We start from the raw sequence: 24,005 nt of genomic DNA on the forward strand, positions 1-24,005 counted from the left end.
GTTGATTCTGTTCATCTGGACGTTTTCAGAAACAATTGCTCACTGATCAGGTGACTTCTTCAGTCTCACCTGACTGCAGCTTTACAACCTTACAAACAGCACATTTGCACAATGACTGAAACCAGCAGCAGCAGCACCTGATATATATGATACTAATATAATACATATACATATATAATCCATACTAATGATGAAGGAACTGAGCTCACAGTCCATTGTTCATTCAGTGAACTACTCAGTTTATTTTGGGCTCAGAAATGCTCACTCTGTTTGTACATCATTGTCAGCAATAGACTCATTCTGCTGTGTGGACAGGAACACATGTGACATCACTTCCTGTTTGTTTGTGACTGAAGAGGAAGAAGTTTACAAGGAATCATTTAGAAGAGTTTCAAACATCAACTGATTGAATCCATGAATCTGAAAACGTGTTTGTGAGTGAAAGAGACAGACGTACAGACTGAACTATCTGTTCAACAGTCAGAGTGTTTCTCTAACAGGAGACACTCTTTACACTCCACTCAACACAGAGACACTGAGGAACCAGCAAACCTGAACCCAAATGATGAGAGTCTAAACCCAGGATAAAGAGTTTCAGTGAATGTGGTGTTGAAGGTGTGGAGGTGGATCAGAGTGTCAGAGGAGACTCTGTAGAAGGACAGAGTGCCAGCAGGGCAGTCCACATACACTGCTGCTCTGTTAGAGTCAGAGGAGGAGGAGGAGGAGATGGATGTTTTTATTTTATTGTGCCTGACATGATGAGGACCATAATCAGTGCAGTACAGACTCCAGGACTGATCATTGTCTCCAAACACACAGTCATTACTGTCTCCTTTCCTTCTGATGCTTCTGTAACTCACTGATATATAAACGTATCCTCTCCACTCAACCTCCCAGTAAAAGCGACCAGTCAGACCATTTCTACACAGCAGCTGATAAACATCAAATCTGTCTGGATGATCAGGATATGACTGAACCTCCCCCACATGTGTCACCTTCCTGTTGTTGTCAGACAGTTGGAGGTATTTGTTCACTGTGTTTGTGTCAATTGTGAGTTGACAGGAATCTGATGGAGAGAACAAACACAATCCAGCTGCAGTTATTGATCCATCATCTGTTCATTGATTGACACTTTGATGATGACTCCTGACTTGATGAAGATGGTTGAATGTGTGCTGCTTTGTTTTCATGAATCCCATTAAAAACACACTTACACTTCCTCAGACCTGGTCTCAACCATCGGACTCCAGCAGGCTCCAACCTGAAAGGAGGAGGGGGGTCAGACCAGCATTGCTCTCATACAAACACTGTTACACACTGAGGATGGCTCAAAGCTCGGCTCCACTGTTTTATTTATTTTCAAAATTCTGCCTAAATATGTATTTTACCTGGTTAATGTGTGTTGCGGGAATCACGCCTCGCCGCCTTTACGTCTGTGCTCTCTCTACTGTTGTGTTGTTGTTGGTGTGTGTCGGGTTTACAATGGGACTTCTGCTCCTGAAGCTCTGCGCACAGCGTCTGCAAATCGGCGCTGTACGAAGTCACTTTCATCTTTACGCAGGACTGTAAGCTGTCATCTGTGAGGCGTGAGCAAGGTTTGTTTTCACATAGTTCACAGTGGAGCTGCTGACATAATGTGGATCCGAAGATCCATAATTGGCCTACCTGGGGCTGAAAGTCTCGATAAATGGGCGTTTAGGCAGGTATATCAGCTTCCGCGAGTGTGACGCTTATTTTGAGCGATCAAAAACTAATAGAATATAATTTTATATTTATATTTCAATATCACAATAATCTTCCAATTTCAAAATACAAGTTAAAAAAGAACTAACATAAATAAAACACACTTCAGCTAATTACTTAAAAAACTAATTTATTTTCCCAAACCACGCGAAGCCGCAGGTTGCCGACCCCTGTCCTATACCATAAATGAGTAAGACAAGGTACGACCTCTCTCATTACCCCAAGTTGAAGAGTGAACTGCTAATGCTAACACTCTTTTCCCTAGCAAAACCTAATGCTCATATCGTTTTCCTTTGCTTTACAGAAATGTGAGCAGCTACAGCTAAATAGACTGCTGCCATTAGTGGGTAATTCTAATTAGGGGTGAATAATTATTACCTGCTACTGCTAATATCGTTTTCCCTTCCCTTTTAACAATGTGAGCAGCTAGTGCTAGGTAGGCTGATGCTAGCAGCTAATGCTAATTTGGTGTGAATTAGCATTATATTAGTTAGGATTTCATGCTAAGTAGACTGCCATTAGTGGCTAACCATATTTTCTTGCTTTATATCAATATCAATAGCTAATGCTAGGTACATAGCCACTAATTCTAATTTAGGTGAATTAGCATTATCCACTAATGCTAACAATGTTTTTGCCAACTCTTTTCCCTTGCATTATAACAATATGAGCAGTTAATGCTAAGAAGGCTCCCATTATTAGGTAATGCTAATTTGATGTGTGTTAGCATTATCCGCTACTGATAGCAATGTTTTACCTTACTTTTTTATTACTTTTTAATAATATAAGCAGCTAATGCCAACACCACTTTCATTTAAGTTAAGCCTATTTAGCATGAATTAATTTCATTTAGCATTAAGAAGTTTATGCTAAATTGGCTACCATTAGTGGCCTAATTTTAAGTAAATAAGCATTGGCAACTAATGCTAATGCCATATTCTCTTGATGTCTAACAATGGGAGCATCTAATGCTAAGTAGGGTGCCGTTATTAGCTCATGGCAATTTATCCGCTAATGCTAACAATGTTTTTTCTTAAATTTTAACAATATAAGTAGCTAATGTTTATACTATTTTTCCTTCCATTTTAACAATGTGATGTATGTTACTGTTAATAACTATTACGCCCTTAGTGGCTAATTCTAATTTTAGATAAAAAAGCATTAACAGCTAATGCTCATACTGTTTGCTTTGTAAGAATGACAGCAGCTAATGATAAGAAGCCTACCGTTATTAACTAATGCTAATTTTATTTGCATTAGCATTATCCGATAATGGTAACTCTTTTTCCCTGCATTATAACGATGTCAGGAGTTAATGCTAAGCAGGCTGCCATTAGGGGCTAACTCTATTTAAGGGTGAATAATTCTTAGCAGCTAATGCTAATACCGTTTTCTCTTTCCTTATAACAATATGAGCAGCTAATGCTAATTTGATGTAAATTAGCATTATATTAGTAAGGGGTTAATGCTAAGTAGGCTGCCATTAGCAGCTAAATGTAATTTGGGGTAAATAAGCACTAGTAGCTAATGCTAATACCCTTTTCTCTTGCGTAATAATGATTTGACGTTAATGCTAAACAGCATTAGTTTAGCAGCATTAGCTTATCAGAGTTTCCATCATGGTCACACAAATCCTTAGCAGAGCAAAGTGGCCTACTTAGCAATAGCTTCACAAGTTGTAGAAAGCAAGGGAAAACAGTATTAGCATTAGCTGCTAAATGTGCACTTGAGAACAAATTTATTGTGAATTCAGCTGTGAATGTAGAGTTTTCAGTATTTGTGCTCCTGTCTGTCTCTTTGTCACACACACAGACTGAAATGATTCACAGCCTTGTTCCATCCTTCTGTCAGTGTCACTGACTGCCACTGTGACTGTGGACATACAGCATGGGAAACATACACATGGCTGACACATTAATAGGTACACAGTGACCACTATCTCAGGTACACCTGTGACCTAATAAAGTGTATCTAAAGTTACAAAAGGTTGTCTCTTTCCAAATATTTATGGACCTAACTTTAGGTCCACTTTTAATGAAACTCTCAACATGACTTATAAGTTATCATTAATGCTCGTGCAAACAGACTCCTTGGAGACCCCGTACATAAATATCTATGTACTATCCAGTTAGGCTAGTGTGTCTATCCCTGAAAATATTCCTGCATGTAGTGCTGGGCAATATGGAAAAAAATATTTATCACGATATGAATTATTTTATATCACAATAACGATATATATCACGATATACCACCTGACCCGTGGTCATCTAGAAAGTACGCAGTCTGTAAACAGCGAGTGCCGAGGGTGCAGTCTTTGTTTTGAGTTACCATAAAGTATGTCGCAAATCCGGGTGCACGGACAGCAGCACCAGCTCGCAAACCACGAGACGGAATTTCTTCACGAAAAATATAATTTTTTTAATACTTTATTTTTCTTGCATAAAGTTAAGAGCATGTATAGTTAGAAGACAACACTAATATATTTGCCACAGGCTATTTAACCCTTTAAGACCTGCCATAGAACCAAGACCGCCAGAGCTTATCTTTATGTTTTTACATGCTGTAGTGCCATTTGTGGGAGTATTTCAAGTTTCCATATATATTTACAATCGTTATAGCCCAAATTTTAATAATATGTAGGCATTAAGTAAATAGTAACTACATAAATTACAAAAACTTGTTGTTTAGTTTTTTACATATATTTCTAGTTAAAGAAATTTAAGAGGTGTATCCCTCAAAACTGTAAATACAAAAGTTTCCAACCACGAGAAATTTATTTTGAGCGTCTTCATAGTTTTATTTTTGAGATACACTAATTTTTATATACTACAGGAAAAATGAAAATAAATGTTATAATGCATCAAAATGAACTATTTCCAACAGCGTAATTTGAGTTCTAAGCATCCTAGAAATGATACAAGAAAGCATAAAGTAAAACATGACTTTTAAAAACACCAACATAGGCTTTTCGTGAAAATGAAGTCACTTCTGGTTTTGGGTAGGTAATGGCGGACAGTTAGTTCGCGCTGACATATATGTCAACGTAGGAAGTCTTATGAACGTCGTCAAAGCGTGTTTCTGGAATATTATCTGGCATAAGATGTAAGTACAAGTCCTCCGGTTTCACATGCAAATAAAATTATTGCGCTACCTTACGTGGCTCCATTTCTAAAAGGATTTAAAAATAGTTAGGTAAAACGGAGCGTGCCTGCTCCGACCAGTTGTAAAGGGTTAATTATATATTTTATGTAATAATTTATCAAATTTGGGTTAGTACGATATAAACGACAGAAGACAAATGGCACGATAGACACTTTTCTATCGTCCACACGATATATATCGTCATATCGCCCAGCACTACCTGCATGTGTGATTGGTCATGTCTCATCTGCAGGAAACAAACAGGAGGTGAGTGAAGGACACAGGAATGGTAAATGGGCTGGTTCTTATATAACGCTTTTCTACTCATCTGAGCACTCAAAGCGCTTTACACAACTTGTGCATTCACCCATGTACACCTATTCACACTAGCTGTAAGTGCTTATAGCTAACATTCACACACATTCATACTCCAATGGATGCATCGGAGAGCAATTTGGTTAGTATCTTGCCCAAGGATATTTGGCATGTAGACTGGGGGAAGCCAGGAATCGAACCACCAACCTTCCGTTCAGTGGATGACCTGCTCTACCACCTGAGCTACAGCCACCCTCCATGTTTCCAGCTCTTCCTCCTCTATCAGACATTCTCTTCATACCCGAGAGTGTCCAGTCTCCAGCCTGGTTCCTTCAATCCAGCCGACAGCAGCTTCATTCCTGAGTCTCCTGGATGATTGTAGCTCAGGTCCAGCTCTCTCAGATGGGAGGGGTTGGAGCTCAGAGCTGAGGCCAGAGAAATACAGCCTTCCTCTGTGATCAGACAGCCTGACAGACTGTAGACACACAAAGCAACAATCCATCTGTCAACAATCATTTTCTCTTTGTCACAATAACATCTATCCATTTACATCCACTCAATGTAACTTTATTTATAAGTGACAATTCCCAACAGACACCAACAGTCATCTCAAGCTCAAACAGTGTAAGGTAACAGCTTCCAATATTAGAGAGAAAGCCCCAACCATCAGACAATCCACTGTGAGCAGCACTTGGTGATGGTGGGAAGGAAGAACTCCCTTTGACACAAAGATCCTCCCAGGGAAAACAGCCTCCAGGAGGAGCTACCATGACTGAGGGGGAAGAAAAGAGATGAGCTCAGAGAGACAAGAACAAAACACAAACTAATGTGAGAGAAGACAAAAGTTAAAAACATGCATATGTGACACACTGTAAGGTGTGGTCACATTATGTGATTTAATTTTTGTATATTGTATAAGCTTTTAGGTGTAGTTTTGTTAAGGAAGGGCCTTATTCTTTTGATTTTTGTTGGAGATCCAACATGTGGTGTGATCCCTAGTTACGCCACAAGGGGGCACTTCCGCCCTAGTGAGATGGTTTAGTGTGACGCTACTGCTCGTCTTCAGATCTGGCAGAAGCGAGAGAGGAAACACACTACCTGTCGTCCATCTCATGATTTATCTGTTTTTTTCAGGTTAGTAAGTAATAAGGCCACACATGTGGTCCACATTATTTACATGCCAAATAAGGGTAAAACCCGACCAGCAGTTTGTTATGCTGAGATCTGTATTTGTTTGTTTTGCTCACTGAAATGTGTTAAGATCGAGAGTAGGAGCTAGCTTAGCTCGCCGCAGGCTGGAGTATACGTCGGCTTTGTTGTTTTCTAAACTTAAGGCACCCTCTTGTAACAAAAGTAAACCACGGCTCCTGTATATTTGAGTTAATGTGTTCACAGAGACAGTTTGATGTGTTGTCACTGTTATTGTCTAAAGTTAGTGTAATAACCTGTAAAAATTCTGATCGCTCTGCAATGTTGATGTGGAGATTTCCACTATACGGATACACCATTAGTATATGGGACAGTACTGGAATGTTTGCTTTATCAAACTATGTGTGAAAAAAGTGTAATTTATAGCTCTTAGTAACAAACAACAGAGATGACTGTTTAGATTTTTGTTTATACTATTTTAGTTTATTCTGATTTTGGGCTTTGGGAATGTGAGACAGAGATGTTAAGAAGTTTTTGCAACCTGTTGTGAACACATGAATGTGTATAAATAAAGATCTGGCAGAAGCGAGAGAGGAAACACACTACCTGTCGTCCATCTCATGATTTATCTGTTTTTTTCAGAACCAGACATAATCTGTCAGCCGCCCTCTTGCTTGGGGTGTGTTACAGATTCTTGGGGGCTCGTACGGGATTGGCTCTCCACATCGCCATGAGCTAATCCCACAACCTACAACACCTCGTGCTGGTAAAGCTGACAGCGTTATGCCGGCTGCCCCGAAGTGAGCTGTCAGTGTGAGACAAGCTGAGACCAAGTGAGGAAGAGGGCTGGACCCAAAAGCAACCTACTACGAGAGACTGGGGAAGACGTCATCATGGCAGTCCAGGAAAAGCCTGGTATGGGACATCAGGAAAGGCCTACTGTCGCTGTCATCCAACGAACTTTTCCAGATTGCTTCTACAGTCGGCCCTGTTCCAGGCAAAGATGCTGCAGAGCTTTCCAGCGGAGACGCCGAGGGATGTTTCGAGTACATCCACGCCTTTATGTACAGTAAGAACTTGCTAGATGCTGAGGATAGGGGCATGGGAGAACTACTAGCCCTAAAAGATGTTGTCGATGAGGTTGTTCAGTCTCAAAGTAGTGTAATCCCACGTACTGCATCAGCCCAACCAGCTAACACTGATGTACTATTTTCTGATGTAACAAATGTAACCACTCCTGTAACAGCAAACGCCAAGCTAATCACTGAGACAACTAATGAACTCAGCTGTGACATATCACCAGAGAATGTCCAAAAGATGCTGTTAGACTATGAGGATTTGAGCCGAAAGCTTGGTAGGCTGATGCACATTCCCACACCGCAAGCCACAGCACAACCTACACTCTCAGTCCCACATCACTCTGAGCCACAGATGGACGTTTCCAGACACAGAGGACCCGAAAAAGTAGTGTCATTGAAGGATCTGTCCTACATTCATCGCCGTGAATTCAAAGTTCAAGGAGGCCAAATTGGAGATCACTCATCTGATATCAGCTTTAACAGTGTTTGCAGACAGATAGAGGAGGGGATAAAGGACAATTTCACTGAGTCTGAGATCGTGAGAGGTGTGCTAAGGATAATAAAGCCAGGGGATTTCAAGGACATGCTGGTCAATAAAGAAGACATGACTGTGGCTGAGCTCAAGGGATTCCTCCAGTCGCACTTAGGTGAGAGGAATAGCACAGAACTATTCCAAGAACTAATGTGTGCCAAACAAAATGAGCATGAAACCCCTCAGCAGTTCCTCTACCGTGTTATTGGACTGAAGCAAAGAATATTGTTTGGGTCAAAACAGCCAGGGACTGATATCAGGTATAGCCCAGACACAGTACAAGATGTCTTCCTACACACAGTGTATCAGGGAATAGGACACAAGTACAATGACATTCGCAGGGAGCTGAAACCTTTACTTTCAGACAACACAGTTACAGATGAGACAATCCTAAAGCATGTCATGAGGGTAACAAGTGATGAGAGTGAACGACAAAGGCGTTTGGGGTCAACACAACACTCAAGACAAGCTGCTGCACATAGTCTACAGGTTGAGGGAGAACAGGTTAAGCAGGCAAATACAAAGAAAGAGATGACAGAGCATAGAGCTAAATCAGATGAAGTACAGAAGCTCGCAGAGAAAATAGATGTGCTCACGAAATTAGTAGACACGCTAGCAGAGAAAGTAGAGAGGAGCCAGTCATACAGCTGTCTACCCCCCAAGCCTCAAGCAGCCAGAAGAGGAAGCCGTTATGGTTGTCCAAAGTGTGTGCAAGAGGGGTTACAAGATTGTAAACACTGCTTCTCTTGTGGCGAACAGGGACACAGAGCTGTGGGTTGCCTAAAAAACCCTAAGCAGCAGGGAAACGTGAACCGGTTGCTGTGGGGGGACAAACAGTAACCGAAGTTCTTCCCAAGTCCCAACTCACAGGCAGAGGAGCTGAAACAGACACCACCCACAATGTGACAGGGAACAGTAGGTTCAAAACAACTATTGAAACAGCTGCTGTCAACAAAAAGCATAGCCGTGAGAGAACTGCTGCTGACCCCCTAAAAGACACGATGCCTACTGTTGTCCTATCATGTATGTATGTGCTCTTAATCTGAAAGGTATAAATACGGAAGTGTGTGTTCAATAAATGAAGGCGCAAAGGAAGGCGTGTGCCTCTGATGTAAAACTCTAACAACGTGTATGTGGTTTATTCCTCCATGAGACGTACGAGTTACCACGGTATTTCTGCCCTACACAATGGAACATACAACAGGTTATGGGCCCAGAAGGGATGTGGGAAGCCGGTGGAACCGTCTGTGCTTCGACGGAGACGAGAGAAACTACGAATTGTGGGAAACAAAGTTCTTGGGATACCTGCGGCTACTTGGGCTAAGGGCCGCCATTTTGGACGAGCCCGGCGAGTCGGAGGAAGAAGACAAGGACTTGGATGAAAAAAATGAAGTAGCTTATGCAGAGCTAATCCAAGTATTGGATGATAGAAGTCTTTCACTCGTGATGAGAGATGCCAGGGATGACGGACGGAAAGCGTTGAAAATTCTGAGAGAGCACTACGCCGGTAAGGGGACACCACGTGTGATTAGCCTGTACACGGAGCTAACGTCGCTACAGAAAACGCCCAGTGAGAGCGTCACAGACTATATGATAAGGGCTGAGACTGCCATTACAGCTTTGAGGAATGCAGAAGAGACATTAAGTGATGGACTGCTTATTGCAATGGTGTTAAAAGGGTTGCCTGAATCTTTCAAGCCGTTTTCCATACACGTAACCCACAGTGACAGAGCAATGACATTTAGTGAATTTAAAGCTAAATTAAGAAGCTACGAGAGCACCGAAAAGGCCACATGTTCTGAAGACAATGTGATGAAGGCAAACAACTGGAAGAAAGAGGGAGACAATGGCGAACACTTTTTGAAATGGCACGGTGTATGTTGATTGAAAGTAACCTGCCAAAGAGATTATGGACTTATGCTGTTATGACTGCCGTAGTAATTCGTAATAGGTGTTACAACAGACGCACAAAGCAAACCCCTTATTACATGCTGACAGGAAAGAAGCCAGACATGTCGAGGATGGGGATTTTTGGATCAGTTTGCTACGGTTACGGACACAACAAAAAGAAGTTAGATGCGAGATGTGACGAAGGAGTTTTTGTGGGTTACGATAAAAACAGTCCGTCGTATCTAATCTACTACCCTAAAACAGGACGAGTACTTAGACATAGGTTGGTCAAGTTCCTCACTAAAAGTGTAGTTGAGCACCAAACCCAGACTATTCAGGATGATGACGATGGAGATAATGATTTGACTCCAGGGGACATCTTGCAGTACCCCGCTAGAATGGACAAAACAGGGAATGACCAGAGATCAAATGAAAGTATGATCCTTGAACCTGAAAGTGGTATTCAGGACAATGGTATAAATGACACACAAAACTCAGACAAACAGAGTGGCAGAACAGAGTCTGAACGATATCCTAAACGAAACAGGAGAAAGCCAGATTACCTGAAAGACTATGTCCAAACTGCAGAAGATGACCAAACATCGCTGACTGTAGATTATTGTTACAGGGTGATGTATAACATACCAAAGACATTTGAAGAAGCTATGCAGTCATCGAACTCTAAGTGTTGGTCAGATGCTATGGAAGATGAAATGAGATCTTTGAAAGACAATAATACGTTCACTCTAACCACGCTGCCAGAAGGTAAAAATGCAGTGGGAGGGAGATGGGTCTATGTGATAAAAGAGAACCCGAATCGGACTAAAGCGTTTAAAGCAAGATATGTTGCTAAAGGCTATAGCCAAGTTCAAGGCATCGATTACAAAGAAACCTTTTCGCCGACTGCAGATATGACATCGGTGCGTACTCTGATGCAATTAGCAGTACAGTACAACTTTAAACTCCATCAAATGGACGTGAAGACTGCTTATTTGCACGCCCCAATCGATTGTGAGGTGTATATGCAGCAACCAGAAGGTTTTGAAGTAAAATCAGACACAGGTGAAAAACTGGTCTGCAAACTAAACAAATCACTATATGGTTTGAAACAATCTGGCAGGAACTGGAATAAGATGTTACATGACCATTTATGTGAAAAAGGTTACAAACAAAATCCTGTAGACCATTGTGTATATTCCAGACAGACAGCGAGTGAGACAGTGATTCTTATCATCTGGGTTGATGATGTAATCATAGCTGCCAACAGTGAAGACGCTATTGAAAACGTGAAACAAATGTTGAATGAGAAATTTAAAATGAAGGATCTTGGTGAGCTCAAACACTTCTTGGGTATTGACTGTATACAAGAGAACCATGAGATAAGACTAAACCAGACACGGTATGTCACAAAAGTCCTGGAAAAGTTCAAAATGTCTGACTGTAAGCCACGTTCTACTCCTTGTGAACTCAAAAATGACTTTGATGCACATGGTGAATCAGTTGATTCAGGAAAATATAGAGAATTGGTGGGCAGTTTGATTTACTTAATGACATGTACAAGACCAGATTTGAGTTGGATAGTGAGTAAACTGTCACAATCTCTGTCTGAGCCAAAAGAGCATCATTGGACAGCAGCAAAACATGTGTTACGTTACCTTAAGGGGACACTAAACAAAGAGCTGTGCTATAAAAGGACAGAAGGAAACCTAAATCTTATAGCATACAGCGATGCAGATTGGGCCACAGATTTGAGTGACAGGAGAAGTACAACGGGTTATTGTTTTGTACTATCCAAAAATGGGCCAGTCATTTGCTGGAAAACCAGGAAGCAAGCTACAGTAGCTTTGTCAACGTGCGAGGCAGAGTACATGGCGATGGCCGCCACAGTACAAGAAAGCTTATACCTCTCACAGCTACTTAATGGCATGGACATGAAAAGGCACTATTCACCAGTTACCATTCTTGCAGACAATCAAGGTGCAATTGCATTGTCCAGAAATCCTATAAACCGTCAAAGATGTAAACACATTGATGTCAAGTATCATTTTATTAGGTCTGCTATAACTGAGAAGGAAGTACAAGTTAAATATTGTGCAACAGAAGACATGGTAGCAGACATCATGACTAAGTCTGTAAGTAAAGTGAAAATAGATAAGTTTACGCATATTTTGTTTGGAACATAAATGTTTATCTGTGAATGTTATGTAAATATGTATATCATGTAAATGTGTAATGTACAGTGTTAAGAGCAAGTGGGGGTGTTGTCCTATCATGTATGTATGTGCTCTTAATCTGAAAGGTATAAATACGGAAGTGTGTGTTCAATAAATGAAGGCGCAAAGGAAGGCGTGTGCCTCTGATGTAAAACTCTAACAACGTGTATGTGGTTTATTCCTCCATGAGACGTACGAGTTACCACGGTATTTCTGCCCTAGACAATGGAACATACAACACCTACCAATGAACCTGTTGCCAAATTAATAGGTAGGAAAGCTTTGACTAAGTGTATTCTCAATGGCCTCGCAGTCAATGCTCTCTTGGACACTGGGGCCCAAGTCAGCATAATAGACCGCCATTGGAAAGACAAGTACTTACCTGATCTTGACATTCGTCCTCTGACTGAGCTAATTGAGCTCATGGAGGATAAAAAGACACTGGAAGTGTATGCAGTCAATGGAGGGCTAATCCCCTTTGATGGCTGGGTGGTCATAACCCTGAACTTACCAGGAAATGAGGACCCAGATTTATCAGTCAGTGTACCCTTTCTGGTGAGCTCGTTGCCCCTAGAAATGCCACTTTTGGGATTCAATGTGGTTGAAGTAGTGATTCAGGGAAAATCAGATAGACTAGCTTCCACTTTAAGTCGCCTCCTAGGTGGGGCAATGTCCATCCCTGATGACAAAGCAAAAACCATTGTTCATTTTGTGCAGACAAAAAAACCTGTTTCTGCTCAAGGGCGCCTGAGAACAGGTCCAAAAGACAGAGTCATCCCAGCTGGTAGTGTAACCTGGGTAAAATGTAGAGTACCACCACAGTTTGACCCTGGTGACCCTCTTGTGCTGTTCGAACCTGAGGAAAATTGCCCACAGTTACAACAGCTAGATGTGGGTGAGGGCCTCTTAGAAGTTCAGATGGGCAGAACTCCACATGTGAATTTGCCTTTAGGGAACCAGACAAAACATGACATTATTCTACCTCGAAAAGCTTTGATTGGCAGTATCCAGCCTATCAAAAAAATTGTTGAGACTGACTCACTCCCAAACAGAGACCTAGAGATTCAGAGTCCTACCATTGCACCACCTACTCCAAGTTGTTCCACTCTATTGTGGCATCCACCGGTTGATGTCCATCACCTCACAGAGGAGCAGCAGAGAGTTGTAAGGAAAATGCTGTTTGAGGAGTCAGCTGCTTTTGCAAAGGATGCTAATGATATAGGCTGTATTACAAGTCTAGAGCTGTCACTAAATCTTAAAGATGACATCCCTGTGCAAAAAGCCTACAGCTCAGTTCCAAAGCCATTATTCAATGAAGTAAAGGAGTACATCCAGGACCTTTTAGCAAAGGGCTGGATAATCAAATCAAAATCTCCTTATGCTGCCCCTGTTGTGTGTGTCCGCAAAAAGTATGGCACATTACGCCTGTGCATCGACTACCGATTACTGAACCAGAAAACCATACCCGATAGGCACCCACTGCCCCGTATCCAAGACCTGATCGATACGCTGGGGGGCCATTGCTGGTTCAGTATTCTTGACCAAGGAAAGGCGTACCACCAGGGATTTATGGCAGAGGGCTCAAGGCATCTCACAGCCTTTGTAACTCCCTGGGGGTTGTATGAGTGGGTCAGAATACCCTTCGGCCTCTCCAATGTTCAATCAAGATGGCGCTGGAGTGACGGCAGCCTTTCCAAGTAGCTCTGTAACACCGCACTTTTTTCTTAACTTTAACTTTTTTTAGACTAGGCTTTCAACCTTTTTCCCTTTCCTCAAGTTACTCTACTTATACCTCTTAGATATAGCGATACAAGATGGATAATGCACTTTTTAAGACTTCTGGAACCAGCTCCTTCATCTATTCGAGAGCGGAGCTTCTGGCACTAAGAACAAAGGAACAGACCGGCATGCGACACAACATCCCGGCTGAGATAAAGAGGAGCTACAGAGGCTGCAAGGCTGGAGCGAGGAAAGAGGATCACCAGAGGCGATTCAAACCATCAATCCCGACAGTGATAATGGGCAACGTGAACTTGCTACAGAATAAAATGGACGAACTGTGTGCTCTGAACAACCACACACTATACCGTGAGTGCAGTCTGTTTATCTTCACGGAGACGTGGCTAACCGAGCTAACGCCACAGGCTAACGTAGACCTATGCGGTTTCACATCCGTGAGAGCCGATAGGGACATGCAGGCCAGCGGGAAAAGCAGAGGTGGGGGACTCATTGTCTACGTTAACAACAGATACTGCAACCCTGGACACGTCTCCGTTAAAGTTTCGGTATGCCGGCCGGACCTGGAGCTGCTAGCTGTTAGCTTGCGGCCATATTATCTACCTCGGGAGTTCAGTCATGTGATCTGTGTGTGTGTTTACATCCCTCCGAGGGCCGACGCAGCAGCTGCCTGTGAGAAAATACACACAGTCACAGCAAGACTTCAGACACAAAACCCAGAGGCTTTCATTATTATATCTGGAGACTTTAATCATACCACACTGGACTCTACTCTGGCTGCTTTTCACCAGTTTGTGAATTGTCCCACAAGGAGCAACAGGACAATTGACCTACTGTATGCTAATGTGAGAGATGCATACAGCGCCAACCCCCTCCCCCCACTAGGGAAGTCAGACCACAACCTGGTTTATCTACAGCCACAATACACACCCCTCGTCCGAAGGCAGCCTGTCACAACACGCTCCATCAGGAAATGGACCCCAGAAAAGGAGGATGCTCTGAGAGACTGCTATGACACCACAGACTGGGATGTGCTCCTGAGCCCACATGGTGAGGACATAGAGGGGGCGACACACTGTCTGACAGACTACCTCAACTTTTGTGTGGACACAGTCGCCCCTGCTAAGACGGTACGGTGTTACCCTAATAACAAACCGTGGGTAACACAGGAAGTCAAAGCTGTCCTCAACATGAAGAAGAAGGCTTTCAGGAGCAAAGTGAAGGAGGAGATGAAAGCAGCACAGCAGGAGGTGAAACGCTGCCTGAGGGAAGCAAAGGACACCTACAGGAGGAAGGTGGAGCTGAAGTTGGAGAGGAACAATATGAGGGAGGTCTGGCATGGTGTGAAAACCATCACAGGCCACAACACCAAGAACAGCACAGTGGGGGGGACTGTGGAGAAGGCAAACGAACTCAACAACTTCTTCAACAGGTTTGACCAGCCCACAACCCCCCCACCCTCGCCCTCACCTTTACTACAGAGCCCTCTCCCCACTCTCCTACCTCCCTTGCTTCCCCCCCTTCCCGACACTATGACACCCCCCTTTTCCAATTCCTCTCTTGGCAGCAAGACATCTTCTTCCCCCCCTCCTCCCAATCATCTCCCTGTGTAACAGTGGATCAGGTCAGGAGACAACTGAGGAAGCTTCACCCCAGGAAAGCAGCAGGCCCAGACAAGGTGTGTCCCAGGATGCTAAAGGTGTGTGCTGCTGAACTTGGGGAGCCGCTACAACGAGTCTTCAACCTCAGTCTGCGACTGGGGAGAGTGCCCGCCCTCTGGAAGACATCCTGCATCGTCCCGGTCCCCAAAAAGAATCGGCCCAATGAGCTGAATGACTTCCGACCGGTGGCACTGACGTCACATCTCATGAAGACTCTAGAGCGGCTCTTCCTCAACCTCCTCCGACCACAGGTACAACATGCCCAGGACCCACTACAGTTCGCATACAAGGCGGGTGTCGGAGTGGAGGATGCCATCCTGTATCTCCTACATAGAGCTCACTCACACCTGGATGGGGGAAAAGGCACGGTCAGGATCCTGTTTCTTGACTTTTCCAGTGCCTTTAATACCATCCGGCCCTGTCTGCTTCAGGAAAAACTGAACAGGATGGAGGTGGACCCCTGCCTGGTCGCTTGGATCTCCGACTACCTCACTGACAGACCACAGTACGTCAGGCTGAAGAACATCACGTCTGACACTGTGGTCAGCAGCACAGGAGCACCACAGGGAACTGTGCTGTCCCCTCTTCTCTTCACCCTGTACACCTCTGACTTCTGCTACAACTCTGAATTATGCCACATTCAGAAGTTTGCAGATGACACAGCCATCATGGGGTGTATCTTGGATGATCAGGAAGAGGAGTACAGAAGTCTGGTGAGGAACTTTGTCACTTGGAGTAACACAAACCACCTGCAACTCAACACCTCAAAGACTAAGGAACTGGTTGTGGACTTCGGGAGGTCCAGAGAAGGTCCAGTGCCGGTTCAGATAGAGGGGGAGGAGGTGGAGGTGGTCAACAAGTACAAGTACCTCGGGCTGTGGGTGGACAATAAACTGGACTGGTCATGCAACACAGAGCACCTGTATAAAAAAGCCCAAAGCCGACTGTACTTCCTCAGGAGGCTGAGGTCTTTTAACATCTGCAGGAAGCTCCTGAGGATGTTTTACCAGTCAGTGGTTGCTGGAGTACTGTTCTATGCTGTAGTGTGCTGGGGGAGCAGCACAGCAAAGAAGGACTCATCCAGGCTGGAGAAACTGATCAGGAAGGCTAGCTCTGTGGTCGGCATGAAACTGGACACTCTGGTGTCAGTGGCAGAGAAGAGGACACTAAAAAAGCTGCTGGACATTATGGACAATGCTGGGCATCCTCTGCACACGGCCATAAACAAACAGAAGAGTCTGTTCAGTGACAGGTTGCTTCTCCCCAAGATAAGAACAAACAGACTTAAAAACTCCTTTGTCCCACATGCCATCAGACTGTTTAACTCCTCTCTGGAGGGGAGAGGGAGGGGAAACAGGAGGACAAAGGAGGGGGGAACAACGAAGCTGTAGTGCCTCTTCACTTCACTGTGCAATAACTTCTGTGCAATACTTTTTGTGCAATACTTTGTTAAATAGTCAACAGTGCAATACACTCTAATACTTGAAATGTGCAATTCACTTGTATTTTAATTTTTTATTCTTATTTATTCTATTTATCCCCTTCGTATTCTTTATTCTTTATCTATATATGTCTCTGTATTTATATGTGTATATATATGTATATATAATATTCTCCTCACGCTCTGTAACTTCTGTCGGTGTTGTGCTTTTTTTGGAAACCGAATTTCCCAGAGGAACCCACCCGAGGGATTAATAAAGTTCTATCTTATCTTATCAATGCGCCTGCAGCCTTTCAGGGGAGTGTGGAGGAGATGCTGGATCCATTTAGGGATGAATGTTGCATTCCCTACCTAGATGACATCCACTGCTATGCCAAAACCTTTGAGGAGCATGTTGAGGGCGTCCGCAAAGTTTTGAAAGCACTTCAGCATCATGGTGTGAAGCTAAGGCCTGAAAAGTGCGAACTCTTTCGCAGACAAGTAAGATATTTGGGTCGCCTTGTATCAGCAGAGGGTGTGCAAATTGACCCAAAGGATCTAGAGGCTGTGCAGTCACTCAGGGCCAAAACACCGCAGACTGTTGGTGATGTGAGGCGGCTCCTGGGCTTCCTCAGCTATTACCGTAGCTATATTCAGGACTTGTCACGTATCGCAAAGCCTGTGTATGAGCTTCTCCAAGCCAAGTCTGACATGTCACGAGCACCATCTCACCAGAGGAAACCCAAAGGCAGTAAGCTGTCTTCCAATACTCCTGTGGTGTGGACAGGTGAACACCAGGGGACACTGGAGCGACTCATTGACATGCTCACCCACCCTCCAGTCCTGGCCTACCCAGACTTCCACTTACCTTTCTTGCTACACACAGATGCCTCAGAGCAAGGCCTTGGTGCTGTACTCTATCAGCAGCAAGATGGTAAGCTAAGGGTTATTGGGTATGGCTCCAGAACGCTGTCTCCAGCCGAGAAAAACTATTGCCTGCACAGTGGGAAATTAGAATTTCTGGTGCTTAAATGGGCGGTGTGTGAAAAGTTTAGAGACTACCTCTATTATGCCCCACACTTCACCATCTATACTGACAACAACCCTCTGACTTACATAATGAGCACGGCTAAACTTAATGCTGTTGGGCATCGCTGGGTTGGGGAGTTGTCAGATTTCCGGTTTGAGATAAAATACAGACCAGTAAAGGTAAATATCCATGCTGACACGTTGTCCCGCATGCCCCTTGACATTGAGAAGTACGTGACAGCATGTACTGAGGGGCTCTCTCATGAAGTTGTGCAATCCACATGGGGTGGGGCCAAAGCAGCCCAGGAACAAGATGTAGCTTGGGTCGCCATCCTGGCTCTTACTGCTAACATGAATCAAGACCCCCCAACTTCACTTCCAACAATAAGCAGTGAGGAGTGGGTGAAGGCTCAAAGGGAAGACCCAGCTGTGGGAGAAATCATTCGGCTAAAAGAGACAAATGCTGTAATGACAAACGAGATACGACAAACAGTAGGTAAAGCTGCAAGGAGATTGCTTCATGAATGGAGCAAACTGTGCCTTGACAATGGACTTTTGTATCGACGTACTACTGAAAGGCAGCAACTTGTCCTCCTAGCAGTTTACAAGGCCAAGGTACTAAAATACCTCCATGACGACATGGGACACATTGGTACTGACCGAGTACTGGCCCTAGCTAGAGAGAGGTTCTACTGGCCATTTATGAAACAGGAAGTTGAAAACTATGTCACAAAGAAATGTCCCCGCATAAAACAAAAAAAAAACGGTTGGACATGTCCGTGCCCCAATGGGTACAATCACTTCAAACTCACCTTTGGATCTTGTATGCATAGATTACCTGCACCTAGAGCCCAGCCAAGGTGGATATGAATATATCCTGGTCGTAGTAGATCATTTTACAAGGTTTGCTCAAGCATATCCAACCAAAAATAAGTCAGGCAAGGCAGCAGCTGAGCGCATCTTTGGTGATTTCATCCAGCGTTTTGGATATCCCGGCAGGTTGCATCACGATCAGGGTCGTGAGTTTGAAAACGAGCTCTTTAGGACTTTAAGAGAGAAAGCTGGAATTCGACACTCAAGGACCACACCGTATCACCCCCAGTGTAATCCTGCCGAGAGATTTAATCGGACTCTCTTGCAGATGCTTAGGACACTCGGTGACAAAGAAAAGCAATGCTGGAAAGATCACCTTCAGCAAACAGTACACGCTTACAATTGTACGCGGCATGAGTCAACAGGGTATTCCCCTTACTTTCTGTTGTATGGGCATCACCCCCGTCTCCCAATAGACTTGTTGTTTGGCCTGGTTGGGGAGAAAAAAACTGTGTCTCACAAACATTATGCTGAGAAGTGGGCAGAAAAGATGACTGAGGCATACAAGATAGCCAGCGACAATAGTAAACTGTCCAGCGCACGAGGCAAATCCTACTATGACAAAAAACTCAGGGGTGTCGTCTTGCATCCTGGGGACAGGGTCCTCGTTAGAAATCTTGGTGAAAGAGGTGGGCCTGGAAAACTCAAGTCATACTGGGAAAAGAGTATCTACGTAGTCAAAGCACAAGTAGCCGACAACCCCGTTTATGTCGTCTACCGAAAAGCAGGAGATAAGGATAAGACTAGAGTGCTTCACCGTAACTTGTTACTACTTGTGAATGACTTGCCAGTTGAGGCTCCACAGCACATTCCTGAACCTACACCAAAGAGACAAACAAAATCAAACAACCTGCCAGGGGACAGAGGCAGGAGAAGGCAACAGACTGAAACAAGTGACTCAGACTCTGAAGAGAGTAATGGAAAATTCTGGTTGAGGCTTCCTGTAAAAGAAAGAGAGCCCATCAAAGGAAAGACTTACCATAGGATATCTACTGCAGAACAGCCCGACCCAGCCGCTGCTGAAGAAAACAGTCATGCAAAGGTACCTGTCAGGGAAGAAAGCTGTATTGGCCGGCCAGTCAGCCAAGATCAAGTCAGTCTAGGAGACAACTTTCCAGAGGTGCTTTCACTACATGACCCAGTCCCATCAGAAAGTGCAGATGATGAACTGCCAATTCCAAATGAAGACGAACTGCCTGCACGCACCCCTCCACTATGTTCTACTAGCGACATGAGAAGGTCGACTAGGGAGAGGAAACCAAGGCAGATGTTTACATACCAAACACTGGGTGAACCATCATACCAGCCTCATCCTACAGTTGCAATGCTCTCCTCACCCTACATGCCACCATGGACAGGTCCTTATCATATTCCAACACCCACAGGCTTTACACCTCACCTTCCATATGCTTACACACCTTACATGTACACACCTTTGCTATATTGACTAAGTGTATGTGTCAATGTTTTTGAGAAAAATTGAGGTTTGAATGCCAGGAGCCATTCTTATTTTGTCAGGGAGCGTGTGACACACTGTAAGGTGTGGTCACGTTATGTGATTTAATTTTTGTATATTGTATAAGCTTTTAGGTGTAGTTTTGTTAAGGAAGGGCCTTATTCTTTTGATTTTTGTTGGAGATCCAACATGTGGTGTGATCCCTAGTTACGCCACAAGGGGGCACTTCCACCCTAGTGAGATGGTTTAGTGTGACGCTACTGCTCGTCTTCAGATCTGGCAGAAGCGAGAGAGGAAACACACTACCTGTCGTCCATCTCATGATTTATCTGTTTTTTTCAGGTTAGTAAGTAATAAGGCCACACATGTGGTCCACATTATTTACATGCCAAATAAGGGTAAAACCCGACCAGCAGTTTGTTATGCTGAGATCTGTATTTGTTTGTTTTGCTCACTGAAATGTGTTAAGATCGAGAGTAGGAGCTAGCTTAGCTCGCCGCAGGCTGAAGTATACGTCGGCTTTGTTGTTTTCTAAACTTAAGGCACCCTCTTGTAACAAAAGTAAACCACGGCTCCTGTATATTTGAGTTAATGTGTTCACAGAGACAGTTTGATGTGTTGTCACTGTTATTGTTTAAAGTTAGTGTAATAACCTGTAAAAATTCTGATAGCTCTGCAATGTTGATGTGGAGATTTCCACTATACGGATACACCATTAGTATATGGGACAGTACTGGAATGTTTGCTTTATCAAACTATGTGTGAAAAAAGTGTAATTTATAGCTCTTAGTAACAAACAACAGAGATGACTGTTTAGATTTTTGTTTATACTATTTTAGTTTATTAAGATTTTGGGCTTTGGGAATGTGAGACAGAGATGTTAAGAAGTTTTTGCAACCTGTTGTGAACACATGAATGTGTATAAATAAAGATCTGGCAGAAGCGAGAGAGGAAACACACTACCTGTCGTCCATCTCATGATTTATCTGTTTTTTTCAGAACCAGACATAATCTGTCAGCCGCTCTCTTGCTTGGGGTGTGTTACACATAGCATCATGGAAAGTCCACCACAGCCAGGCTTTCTTTGTGTTCGCTGCTTTGACAAAACCTCAAACCGAACCTTAAGCTCCTTATTCCACACGCTGGGATCATTTGGCCTTCATTGGTGTCCTGGCTGACACACTGGAGTGACCGGAGTGCTAAAGAGTGAATCTGACACATCAGTGTCGTCCCTGATATCTCTACTACACTTTCAGCTTCTCCACCTGAGCTGTGGCTAAGGTGCTACCAGCATGCAGGCTTGGTGTGTCTCACTCAACAATTACACTCGTCACCCAGACTAACACCACTCCACAAGTTCACCACTAAGAGGCGCTAAAAGACCACATATAGTGAGATCATCACTAAATGTCTGCTGCGTCTGAAGGTGATTTGGTTTTTTAATAACTGGCTACATGAGCATGATTAGCTGCAGTTCCATCTATGTTTATTTGAGACTCAGCATTAGAGCCAGAAACAGAAACAGAAAATTTCTCATATGCAATATTAGTTCTTGTCAATCCTTGCCACTACATTGCATGCCTGTCCATAAACATATATACAGAGAGTTGTATGTATATTTATATATTTATATAGCCACACCTTATATAATATGCATAAAGTCTAGTTATACACACAGACACATCTAAATCATATCATATATATACATATATGATATACACCAATAGTGTATATGACATACACCAATATTTTTGAATACACGTGTCCATATTTATGTTTCCAGATTGTTTGAATAGTGCACTTTCTGTACCGTGCTCTGTCCAATTTTTTGCAATGACAATGCAGATTTTCCACTTGTGGGACAAATAAATGCAGATTTGCTGTGTGTGTGTGTGTGTGTGTGTGTGTGTGTGTGTGTGTGTTTGTGCAACATTGGCATTTGTTTACTCAGATCCAAGGCAGGCCAAACCTCCGTGTTACAATAATGTCCTCCCTACTGTTACTCATTTTATATAAAGATTTTAAAAATCTAGTTGGAATTGGTATGGTGAGTAACCTTCATAATAGTAATAAATCACACAGCAATAGTACATTCATGTAGCTATAAGAGTAAATACCGGACAGAAGGTCCGAGGAATTGTGAAATACCGGACAGAAGGTCCGAGGAATTGTGACATGTGTAAGAGTAAATACCGGACAGAAGGTCCGAGGAATTGTGACACGTGTTAAAAGTAAATACCGGACAGAAGGTCCGAGGAGTTGTGACATGTTTTTAAGAGAATAAAAACTGGACCCAAAGGTCCAAGGTGTTGATACATGATTTAAGAGAAACTCAGGCCAGCCGTGAGCTTGAGGTTTTGTAGTAAGCAGCTGATCAGTAAAAGTGAAAGTCTGATAATAAATACTGTGAGCTATGAGAGACGATTAAGAAGTATTACCTGTGCATTTGTGGACCCGCCGTGGTCAGTGAAAATTTGTGGACCCGCCGTGGCCCATGAAAAACTGTGTTTTGTTGATATTCCTGTGGCCGTCTGAGAGACAAGCGGCACGGTGCATATCCGGGGTAAACTGAACTAAAGCTGTGACGTAGGAAACTGTCTAAAATGATTTAAAGTGCCAGCTGGTTGCAGGCTGGAGCCTGTGTTTGAGAGGCTTGGAGGTCTCTTTTTTCCTTTTTCTCCATTTTTTCCCCCTTCTCTTCTTTCTGGTTAAGAAGTGCGTAGTTAAAAATTTTTTGGGTGCGGTCGCTTCTCCTTTTAATGTTAACATAACAAGCACGCTGACCTGTAGTAATTACATTTCTTATTTAAATAAAGGGCATGTTGATTTTAGGGGCTTGCCAAATTTAAATTTCACCAAGAGAGGGTCGTTTTTACGTAAAGTGCACATGTCACGCTGAAACTGCTGATTCCCACCACGCCTTTACAGTTTCTGCAGAAATAGATCAATAAGATTTAGACAACCTGTTGTGCCATTGTTTCATTATATTTTGTGCCCTAATTTTATACTGCCCAGGCCCACCTCGGGGATCAGAAGAGGCAGGAAGGGCATTTTCTGCTTTTTGTGAGCGTGCATTTGTTGATTTTGAAAGACAGTATCACTGGACAGGGTGATTCTAATATAAGAGTTATTTTAATTCAACCAGAAACAGAGTAATAAATAAAGCTGTGAGCCTACTACTGAGTGCAGAGAATTTGCAGAATTTTTGAGTATCTCTTGTCAAAGAAAAAGGGAAAAAGAGATTGTGTGCATTGAATGGGCGAGGCAGACCTTGAAGCTTTTAGATTAGATCAGAGAGAACAAATGTGGCTGAAGGTTGGATCTGATATGAGGCGGACAGAGGACCGGTCTAAAAAGATTAAAAAGGTAAGCACAAACCTGTTCAATAAGCAAATTTGTGCAAATTGGCTGAATTCTAAATTATCTGTTCGCTGAGTAGATGATCTTAACTATTAAATTGGCTCAGTAGTGGTAAAACTGAATTCTTGAGAATAAAGAAGCTTTGAAGTAATGAGAAACTTTGAAGTAATGAGAAGTTTTGAAGTAAGGATAATGAAACTTTGAGAAGGACAGCACTGAAAATAATGAGTAACATGAGATGTTATGATAAAAGAAAAAAGAGACGCAATGTATGTTTAAGAATAAAGAAGAATATAAGAGTTATTGGTCAGCTTATGGTAAGTACAAGGCGTAAGTTTGGACGAGGGAGTCCGGCAGAAAATATCTGGTGCTGTCAGGATGTTTAAGTGACACAGAAGTTCAGAAAA

The 24,005-nt window shown here is 43.1% G+C and overlaps 1 protein-coding gene across 1 annotated transcript in view; it reads right to left on the reverse strand.

Annotated features, from left to right (window-relative positions):
- Positions 1-244: 244 nt before the first annotated feature.
- Positions 245-24,005, reverse strand: part of LOC134621424 (neoverrucotoxin subunit alpha-like) — a 33,473-nt gene continuing 9,712 nt past the window's right edge. The window contains exons 3-5 of the mRNA XM_065470140.1: positions 5,501-5,674; positions 1,215-1,261; positions 245-1,066 (exon numbers count right to left, since the gene is read on the reverse strand). Of these exons, the coding sequence (XP_065326212.1) occupies positions 522-1,066; positions 1,215-1,261; positions 5,501-5,674 (766 nt within the window). The 3' untranslated portion in view covers positions 245-521. The remainder of the gene's footprint in view (positions 1,067-1,214; positions 1,262-5,500; positions 5,675-24,005) is intronic.

This window comes from Pelmatolapia mariae, linkage group LG3_W (assembly GCF_036321145.2).
Source record: "Pelmatolapia mariae isolate MD_Pm_ZW linkage group LG3_W, Pm_UMD_F_2, whole genome shotgun sequence".
NCBI lineage: Eukaryota > Metazoa > Chordata > Actinopteri > Cichliformes > Cichlidae > Pelmatolapia > Pelmatolapia mariae.